Source organism: Mastigoproctus giganteus, chromosome 6 (genome assembly GCF_048544385.1).
Source record: "Mastigoproctus giganteus isolate SK-2022 chromosome 6, ASM4854438v1, whole genome shotgun sequence".
Classification (NCBI taxonomy): domain Eukaryota; kingdom Metazoa; phylum Arthropoda; class Arachnida; order Uropygi; family Thelyphonidae; genus Mastigoproctus; species Mastigoproctus giganteus.
This window is the reverse complement of record NC_143580.1, coordinates 541,896-552,991: the sequence shown is the minus strand read 5'-3', so window position 1 is coordinate 552,991 and position 11,096 is coordinate 541,896. Positions and strand designations below refer to the sequence as shown.

Below are 11,096 nucleotides of genomic sequence, written 5' to 3'. Positions count from 1 at the left end.
GGCCACGGACATTCGGCAGGAGAAAATTAATCTTTGGACAAAATTCACTGAGAAGTGGAAATACAGATGGCAATCCAGTGAAACAGGACTCACTAACTGGGAGTTCGTTGAAGACGCAACGTTTGCTGTAAATCAGAAAGTTATGGGATGGTTTTATCCTTCAATGACAATGTCATATTGAATAACTGGACATGGTTCACTGCGGGATAAATTGTGTAAATTTGGACTTGAACCTGACCCTTTGTGTTTTTGTGGGGCAGTAGAAGACAGGAGGCATGTTCTGCTTCATTGCCCGGCTTATGACGACTTCAGACAAGAACTATTTAACAGCACTCAACCCATTAGGACTGACAACCTCGATATTTTGATTCAAGATGCCAAGAACTTTGCAGCATTCCGATCTTTTCCTGACAAGGTGTTTAAAAGAAGACGCACCTTGTTTACTAATCCTAGAGGTGGACAACAGTCGACTGATGTATTCATGAACTTATATTTCTATCTTACAACTGTTAACTTAGGAAGTAAACGTTGTGTTCTTAAATTAGTAATAATATCGAATTTATATAATGGTATTAACCATACTTAGAATTTTTTTTTTTCTTTTATTTTATTTGTCACTATTATTTATTTATTTTCCCTCGGGTTGGGCAGCCTGAAGGCTCCTGTCCTTTGGTATTGCACTCCTTCCACTGGGCGACAAATTGGTGCAGCTGCACCAGATAATAGAACGAGGTACAACTCGTCATGCTTAGAAATGGGCACTGATTGAGCGGGTGTTGATCGCTGTAGATTGAAGACATCGGAGTTACTCTCTCTCTCTCTCTCAACACAGATTTTGCAAGGGTGGAGTTCGAGTAAACGTGTCGGTGCCACCCGAAACAAGTACATCCACATACACACATAACATCTTTTATTGCGTTTTATTGCTTGCGAGTGAAGCTGTATAATTAAAATTGTTTCTTACGCAGAATGCGATGATTGGAAATAGAAAGTGTTTCTATTTTTGTTTATATGTAATAAAAATGTATGTAAATAAAACAAATAAAGAAAAAAAAGAGTGTGAGGAGTGAGCAAATTCCGTTCTGTGGGAATTCTATGAGATTCATTCGTGCTGTTATCACGATTGTTGCTCTCTCTCACTTTTCATTTATTTTCTGATTTTGTTCTTTGCTGCGTCCAATTTGTTTTTGGATGTCTGTCGGATAAATAAACCGAAAATAATAATTAATTGTGTCACTGATCGCCTCCCGGCTGACAGGCCGTGTCAGGGGGTGCGCACCACTTTTATCGGTTAAAAACAAACTGGTTTAATAATACTTTATGCAAATGAATGAAACGGGAGAAGGCAGTGGGTTCAAATAATTTATTTCCAGCTTAAAATTACAACCTTCGTCACAAACTCTTTCCCAGCAACACTCGGCAGCGTTTCGATAGAAATGCGACTCCGCAACGGCTTTCCTCCGTATTTTGGTGTCACGTGCACGTGACGTGACTCTTCAACGGAGGGGAGAACATCCCCCCCCCTCACCCGCTTCCTCTCAAATTATTTAGGCCCGTTCACATCCGCATCAGTACTAATAAAAGCGCTAAAGAAGACCCCACCAGTCACGAAACTGATTGGGGGGTCGTCTTTATCGCTGTTCGGGGGGTGAAGGCAGAAAAATGGTCGCGAATGCAGCGGAAAATAGGAGTGGTTGGCGGAAGTTAATTCGGGTTTCTTCAACTGAAGGAAATTCGTCCGCGGACTCGTGGCGGCCAATGTTCGACGAAAAGCCCTCTTGAACTTTAGGACCTCTTCCCCCCATGCACCCCTCTCCTACATTTATGTTGTGCACGTTTGAACGTGCACAACATAAGGCGTTTGCAAGGCGGACTTTTTCAGAGACGCAACCCTCCCGGAGGGATTCTTCCCGAACGCATTTCTTCCATCACTTCGGACGAGATGTCGGGGGAGGGTGACTGCGGAGGAAATGTCGGAATGCATTCGACGATTTTGTTGGATCGTTGTCGTTTCTCTTTCGAAATTATTTTCTTCCCTCGTTTGCCCAATTTCCGCGCAACTGCGAAAATGTTTCCCTCTTACGGACACGTCACGTGCTCGTCAACCCCCCCCCTCTCTCTCTCTCTCTCTCTCTCTCTCTGTTTCCCACATTATCCCGTTGCTCACAGTAACGTCTGTCTGGGAACTTCTTCTGGGGTCGATTCGATCTGCGTGCACCTCTAAGCAGGCGCCTCATAAATAAGTCGAGGCTTACGCTCGTCTCAGTTTCAGTAAGAAATAAATTGGTGTGGGTTGGCTACCCAGGAACCCAGTGATTTCGGGTCGGGGGATCAAAGGGGACGTTCAAAACCAGCGGATGCATTCCCCTGAAAGAACGGGTGTCGCAACAAGCTTCGTAGGCCGAGTTTCGAAATGGTTCAAAAAGGCAACGAAACGTCAGTTTTGCGAATTCCCCGCGCTCGGACGCCCGCAGCCGTCCACCCGAACGAGGTCACGCAGAAGTGGGATGACCCTTTGACGGATTTATAGAGTTGACGAGTTTCCGGAGCTGCAGAAATCCGCGAGTGGATTGAGTGAGTGCGAGAATCCAATTGGCATTCAAAAACCGCCCCCGCTTCCCCTTCCCAAAGTAAACCGGGGAAGTTCGGGTTCAATTCTTCTCTCAATTATTGCGTCGTGACGATGCGTAACCCCAGGGCCGGACTAGCACGAGGAAACAAAAGCAGATTTGCTGAATGAGAAATGCGCGTGATGTTCATAAGACGTGCGAACCAGAGTTCACGAAAGACTTGTACTCTCGCGCATATCTAAGATGCGTCGGAAGGGGGGGATCGACATTTCAACATCGCGCGACACTCTCTTTCGTTTCCTTCTCGGCACATTTAACGCGTGATGCACGAGCCAAAAAATAAAATTAAATAAATGAATGCATTGCGCACAATGTCGGCTGAGAAACACGCGGAAGGGAAATTGGGGGAGGGGAGGGGGGGTACGGCATTTAGACGAAAGGAAGTAAAATGAAAAGGGGGAGAGGGACGAAATGGGATGGGTTGGCAAGGAAAGACGGATTGAAGGGGGAAGAGAACACCCCCGAGGAAAAGAGTCCGCATAAAGAAGTGATTCCGAGATCTTCGTCGACGAAACAGAGAGTCACGTGCCTACAGACCGTCCTTTAGTTGAGAGGGGGGAAGGGGAGGCGGATACTCATGCAGCGCTCACAAGCGAACGCCCCCAACACGGGAATGTGGGCCGTCCGACACACAGCGGAAGCGAACCGAAATCGCAACGATTCGAACGCCACTCGGGTGTAAGCGGGGGGGAGTCACTTCCGCAACAGCGACGACTGCGGGTGGTGACGGCAATCGAATCGCCTTCTGCGCCGCCGAATTCGAACCGAATCGTAATTTTGTGAGGAAACAAATTTGGGAACAGAAGCGAAACGCGTTTCGTGTACATAAATAATGCGGACGTGCATCTCCTCCTCCCCCCACTCCACAGGCTCGAAGTTTCCGAGTTATCCTGAAATTTGTGGCGCAAAAGTCAGGCGAGTGGGAACCCTCGGGAATTGGACATGCGGGGACGATCCAATCCTCGTTTGGATTTTTAAATTTTAATGAAAATAATCCACCGACAGATGGCAGCACAAGCGTATCACAATGCCTCGCACGGGAGTCTTTCTTAAATATTTTTGTTTATTTTCGTTTAACCGCGAATAAATGCAAATTCACAAACTTGATCCGAAGTGGGCCCGTCTTCTTTCTCCCCATGTTGAGACCCGTCAAAGCCCCACAACGCTCGTGTTGTTCTGAACTCGTTTCTTTGGTGGTCAGCACTCGTTCCATCCAAGAGGGAAGCGTTGAGGAAATGCTTAAGAAGAATCCAGGGAACAGTTCGATCCGCCCACCGGGGATGGCGTGGTGGACACCAGTCTAACCGTAAAAGTCTAAACGAGCAAAAACGAAATATTTACACGCATCTAGTAACTGTTCGAGCGTCTTCAGACAGTCGCACAATAAATATCGAGTCCAAAAATCAGGGGCCGCCTCAGCGGGCCCAGGGGCTTCACGAAGAACGGCACACTGCGAGTCCATTGAGTCCCCGAGAATGTCGGACAGAAAACGCTGCAATTTCGTTCTCCGCACAATTGCCGTGTCTGCATCGGACACTCCAATCTGGTCCACGCATTCCGTGGGAGCGAAGTTCAACGGGATCCAACCAGGAATTCTTGAGCTTGCTGGAAGTTGCGTCATTGCTGCGTTGCACAATCGATGTCTCTGCACACTTTTTTAATGGGGAGGAGTGGGGGACGAGGAAAGAAGGGGAACAGAAAGTGGCTTCACGGCATCTGATGTCGTCCCCTGACATCGGCTGGGTGGAAGTGAAATCACAATTCACGTCACACTGAGGTAAGTTTTGTGAGCACAGCACTACGGCAGGGTCTGTCCGAATTCCGCCCGCAGAGGTTACTGCATGATCCTCGGTTACCCGCACCTTTATTTAGCTTCGTGACTGACGGCACTCGACCTCTGTTTGGAGGACACGATGAGTCCTCGGGTTTCGGTCCTTTACGTCCGCCTTCGTCACCGATTGGCCGCTGCGCTCCTCTTGAGGATCGTTCGCACGCCCTTGATCAAGTCGGCCGCTTTCTCCGCAATCATGATGATCGGCGCATTCGTGTTCCCAGAGATGATTGTGGGCATGATGGAAGCATCGACTACTCGGAGGCCGTGGACGCCCTTCACCCTACAGAAAGAGAGAGAGAGAAAGAGCATGGAAGTTAATTGGGAGCTCAATAAATCCTGGAAAAAATACTCAATAATAATCATAATCATAATAATATTTCAAAAGAATGTTAAAGTCAAATATCGTTAAAGCTTCTCACGAGGACCCTTCATCCAATGTGCACAATGGGCAGATGCCCGAATTTAGGGGTTTATTTTGGTCACACTACGATGCAACAAAATCGTTCGGTTGTTTAGCATTAATCGAATTTCGGAGGGGACAAACTTTAACGATATCGCCGATGATTTCGATATAGAAAAGACCAGCACCGAACGATGCACCAAAAGCTGGTGGATGCAATAACGCGATCATATTTCTTGCGACTTTGCCACAATCAATGAGATTGCAGTTCCTTTGGATTCAGACGAAAAAAAAAAAAAAGGGGGTGGATGGCTGGCAATAATTTGTAGGGCCAAAGCGGAGACCGTGCGACAAACACGTGTGATGACCAGTAAGAAGAATTTCTAGGGGTTGAATTTGTCCTGAACAGTGCGAAGCCATGCCCGGTGAAACCAGGCCCCAGTCTCGTAGTGCAATAGATCGGTAGCACAACGGCTTTGTTTATCAATCTGAGGCTTTTGGAACTGTCCCCACTTCTGATGCTTTTGGAACTGTCCCCACTCCTGACGACGGAAATTCGAATGAAAGTGGAAGGAAATTTGCCGATATTCTCCGCTAGATGGAGTGTGGGAGGGAGAAAAGTTCATTGTCCATCGTGAGCCCAAGCACTTTGTAGTGGCAACGACAGGAATTCAGCGGTTACAGAAGTTCATAGTACGAGGCCTGGAGGAGGAAAGACCCCTCTTCAACATCACAGCAGGAGTTGGAGTGTCCAGTGTTGCAATTCATTCAGAACAGAGGCTGTTATTATTATTATCTGTTTATTCTCTTTCGAGATACCCATAAACAGCGTGGCTAGAGGGTGTGGTTACATTATTTCAATATTTACAAACATATTTGCGTGAACTTATTTACAAAATTTGAAAATAAAAAAAAAAAACATAGAGCGTGTGGTTAATGAATTAATTATTAAGTAGTTTTAATTAATTACTAAATAATTGATGAAAGCTAAATATCATTATTAAATTAGTGTTCTTATTATATTTGTTCACATCAGCCGGTATACATTACCAAAGATTTCTGTCCTATACGTTTTGTCTGTACATAGTTTCTCTGCATCTATATTTAAATTATTAAAATAATTCGCAGTATTTGCTGGGAAGGAAAAATCTCCCCAGAGAGTCCAGTTGAGTCAATTCGCACTCGAGGCTTGGTTCTTCCCTGTTTATCTCGGTCGTATCATCCGAAGGCGAGTGATTACGTTTCCCACTTTCGGCGCATCTATTCTCTCTCTCTGTGAGACCTGTGAAAACAAGATATCCCTCCTATTCTTCATTCACAATTACTTGTGACAAACAGGATGAACTAAAAGTGCTAGATACCAGCACCTGGCCGCCAGGAACTCTAATAAAAATGTACAAAGAACGGACATCTTCCGCATCCTACCGCACAACATCAACAATAATACAGGGACAGCAACCAATGTCAGCCCCATGCTAACCTGTCTCAATAACTCTCCTTAAATGCTTCTACCAAAATGTACGCAGTATCAGCAATAAACTACACCCCCTACAAACCATCATGTTACTAGCTGAATATCAGTTCATCTGCTTGACTGAAACCTGGTCATCTCACGGAAGGAAACTGGATGTCATAGGTCAGCCTCTTGATTACCTCAGCCTCCATAATTCCAGGGATAGCAGACGCGGTGGAGGTGTTGCGTTATTGTACTCATCCAGTTTCAAGCAGTCCAGATTTCAGGTGACCACATCAGATAAATTCGAAGCCCTATGTGCCACATTAAGAAAGGATGCCATACAGCTACAAATTTGTCTTGTATATCTATCCCCCGACCACACAGAAGATTCACGAAATGAACTGATAGCATGGATAGCAGCCAACCTAGTCCCCAATATCCCCACCTTCATTATAGGCGATTTCAACATGCCTACGCCTAGACATGATGAGGCCACTGAGGATCTCATATCAGCCATTGGCACATTTGGATTATTTCAACAAACCACACCTTCTACCAGGGGAAACTAGATGCTGGATCTATTATTCCACAATCTTCCACACCTAGGTCTGACCGCTGAACACCACAGCTTCCCCTCCGATCACTCTCCCATCACGTTTGAGTTCAACGTTACTGTAAACTCAAACACTGATGAAGCTCTCAGGAACAAGAATATTACCAAAACAGCATTCTCCATCAAATATTTAAACCCAGAGATCATCCTTGCACGTCTCACAGAAATAAACTGGAAGGATCTATAGCAGGAATCAATAGACACTGCTATATCTAACCTGGCTAACCAGCTGCTTGAAATTGCCTCCCAAGGAGCTTCCAAACAATTAAAACTCTCTGATAGATCCAATACATGGTTCAATGCCGAAGTCCAAGTAGCATTCAAGAGGAAACAAAAGGCATTCATAATATGGAAAAAGTACTATAACTCAGCTGACTACCAGATGTACAAGAAAGAAAGGGCAACCGTCCTCAAATGTAAACGAAATGCAATCCGGCAGCTGGCACTCAATAGCATAAACCACTCGAAACGTATTACATCAAAATGCAACAAAGATTTCCATATCGATGAGAAGGTATTTCAGGAATGGGTATCTTTGACTTTCAATGAGTTGCCATTCGACACAAAAACCCCAAACCTAAGTGATTTCATCATGCACTCCAGACAGCCCCTTTCAACTAAAACGCTAACAAAGCAACACCTTATAAATAAGATCAATAGACTTCCTAATAAATCGACAATTGGTCCTGACGGCTTCCTTTGCTTGACTGAAACCTCATGGTTAAAGTGTGTAGTGCCTTCATCGTGGAGCTCCTTCTTGTAATCTTTAATCGCATATTGAAGTCCGGATCAATCTCGACAATGTGGAATCATTACAGGGTACAACCCATACCCAAAAGAATAAACCCAAAGGAACCTAAGGACTTGAGACCGATCTCATGGGCTGCTCTCTATTAAAAGTGTTTGTGAAAAGTATGTAATCAGCACTGATCGACCAATGCTTCTGTCATAGACCCAAACATCTACATACTGTGATCACCAAAAGATCTACATATACAAACCTACTGGACACCCTATTTAAAATTCAAACTGTTCTCAACAGTAAATCTCAGCTGGATGTCATGTTCCTTGATATTTCATCTGCTTATGATGAGCTCTCAATTCCCGCTCTCATCTACATCTTGGAAAAGTACTTTGGCATTACTGGAAGCCTGTTAAAAGCCATCAACCTCATCCTTACACAAAGACAACTCATCATCAGCTATAAATCCTTCCAACAGGAGTGCAGTATAACGAGAGGAGTACCACAGGGAGGTGTCCTATCCTGTGTACTGTTCGTCGCTGCCTTTGAACCCTTCCTCGCAAGGTATACTGATTTCTCATCGTATGCAGACGACCTCAAATTATACATAACGTCTAAAGAAGCTGAACAAACTCATCTGACCAATCAGCGAGTCTCCGTCCTGATCGACAGCCTTGTAGCATATCTACTGCAAATAGGTCTGGAAATAAATGCATCAAAGTCAGCTCAACTTACCTTTACAAAAAAGAGAATCAAAAATGACATTACAACGGAGTGGAGATAAGGAAAGTGAAGTCTCACAAGACCTCGGTCTGACTTGGGACGAGGGACTCACTTTTCAAAACCATTTCGACCATGAAAACGAAGACTTTTTCGGCGATGTGGGCAATTCGACAAGAGCCGACGGGGTTACTCAACGTCGATGTAGTCGGAGGATACGTCCAGCCGTGCCTACAACCTATTGTGATCACGTGTATGCATCACCAATCTGGTCTTCTGCCTCGACGTCGTATATAAACAGATTCTTCGCAGCCGAGTAGTGGGTAATGCGATGGATGAACAGGGTCACGGGCAATGCTTTCACCATCTCCAGGGCTGTTTTATATACCAACTTAAATATGACTCCCTGGAGAGTTCGCATTGCATCCAGGAATATTCTTCTTCTTTCTCAGATGCTTACTGGTGTGATTGACCACCCATTCTTAACGGAGTTATCGTCACTCCACGTGCTGGACGCAGTAATGACAGTCCCTACATACCGTTGCATTCTATACTGTGCAACCTGTGCTGTCTGAAGACAGCACAGGTTGCACAGTTTCACTGCGTTGTTCCCAAAACAACGCAGTGAACCTTTTCAATTTATTGACAACAGACCACCCTGTGAAATACTCCGTAAGTAAGCAAGCAGTAGAGAGTGAAGAGCATCTCAGAAGCGCACTGCTTACTCCAACTATAATCTTGACAATGAGTGAACTTGTAAACAATATTGTAAATATACACACTTGTGTAAATTATTGTAAATAATTGTATTCGTGCATTTTTGTACACTCTTCTTATATTGTAAATACTGTAAATAATTTTTGTACACCCTTCTCATATTGTATATAATTGCAATTCATGCATTTTGTACACCCTTCTAGCCGGTCAGTTTTGTAAAAGGGGGGTGAAAGCAAACACTCGCTATTTTTTAATAAACGGATTTTAATAATAATAATAATAATAATAATAATAATAGCTTTGCCAGAGTTAAGATGTTTCTGGTTGTGATGATATACTTCCAGGGTGTGATGTCCACATTGGCAAACAAGACCGCTCTTGAAATGGTTTCGCGGTAATCGTATTTAGGTACCCGAGAAGCCTGCACGACAGCGGACAGTTGGGTGGTTCGAAGGCTTCTGAATAATTTTAAGGAGTGCACATTTCTAGAAGATGGGAAGGAAGTCTGGAGATAAGCGTTTCAAGCATTTGCAAAAATAAATAAGAAATGCGTGAGAATTCGAGCGTTTCAGTAACCTCGGTTAAATTCACGTGACTGATGAGTACGGCGATGCTCTTGCGTTGTCGGTGTCCTTTGTGAACTCCTGTGACCCTACATGTTTCTCTTACGGACTATAACGAAACCTTATTTCTATTTCTTTGGCTCACCAGCGACGTCTGCCGGATTATAAACGATTCCATTCGGTTCTTCCCTCTTTCACTCTTCGTGTTTGTGAACGAACAAACTTCGCTCGGTGGGTTTCGATGAACGACGTCCTGTTAACAGCGTGGCGGGGGGGGACAGGCGCGGAAAACGTGTTCGCTTTTATTCTTTCAGGGGGGCGGGGGTTACGTCCCGATAATCTCCAGTTTAAAATCGTTCTTCACGCAACAATGCCGCAAGTCCGTGTGTGGTGATCAGGGGCCTCAGAGGCACGCGGGGAAGCAGTCGGAGGGACGAACCTCGAAACGAGTCGTTCGTTCCACCAACTCAGTTCCGATGTGCTCTGCGAACGAGCAGCGGCAACGGACCGAATCGGAAACGACGCTGTCCGTAAATGACACCGTGGGAAGGTGCGTAATTTCCGCAACATCCGAGGAATTTGCGCGGAGCATTTCTAGCAATTAGACGGGGCTGTGCTCGCAGCAGCTGCACCTATAGGCGGCCTGTTGACTGGGATAAACGACAAACGAGCCGTCGTTTCACGAGGGTTTTGCGACGAAACCACGAGCGGCGGCGCCGAAGCACCTTTGGATTCGGAGCTCCGTCGTTCAATTGACTTCCAGGTCTCGTTTCACTTCAGTTCTAAACAAGCACTTCTTCATCTGGAGATTTCCCCTTCTGCCACACGGCTGTTCGGGGTTCCTTTACGGAAATATCCGGATAAAAATCTTACGAAACCTTCGTTTCTTGTGCTTCTTAACGCAATCTCCTTAAAGGGGAGAGGGGGGATTATTGCGCATCCTTTCGGTGCGAGTCTAGAGAGTTGGTGAGAGAGAGAGAGAACGAGCGAGTGCACGATTTAAGCAGTCCACGGCCCCTGGTGTAAATAAAATATCTTTATTGCAATCAGCGAAAATAATTAAACTTTCCATGTGTGCCTGATGCAATGAATGCCCTTAACAGCAAAAAAGCTGAGGGTTCAACAGAGAAAATGAAGAAGAATAGGAAGGAATGACCAAAATATAAAATAGCTGTTGGACATCTACTTTTAATTGGTACTGTGAATAATTTCCTCTTCTACAGTTGTCGATGATTACATTCTGTAAATAATACTGTAAATGATTCGCATTTCTGTAAATATTGTAAACGTGATTTGTACATTTCTGTACACCCTTCTAGCCGGTTGGCTGTGTAAAAGGGGTGAAAACAATCACTTGCTATTAATAAACGGATTTAATAATAATACTAATAACTAAAACTCTTAACAACAACGAAATAAGT

General features: G+C 44.8%; 1 protein-coding gene across 1 annotated transcript in view; it reads right to left on the bottom strand.

Annotated features, from left to right (window-relative positions):
• Positions 1 to 4,499: 4,499 nt before the first annotated feature.
• The window catches only part of LOC150083782 (glucose dehydrogenase [FAD, quinone]-like), a 302,039-nt gene continuing 295,442 nt past the window's right edge, over positions 4,500 to 11,096 (bottom strand). The window contains exon 12 of the mRNA XM_090374876.1: positions 4,500 to 4,744. Coding sequence (XP_090231002.1) covers positions 4,582 to 4,744 — 163 coding nt within the window. The 3' untranslated portion in view covers positions 4,500 to 4,581. The remainder of the gene's footprint in view (positions 4,745 to 11,096) is intronic.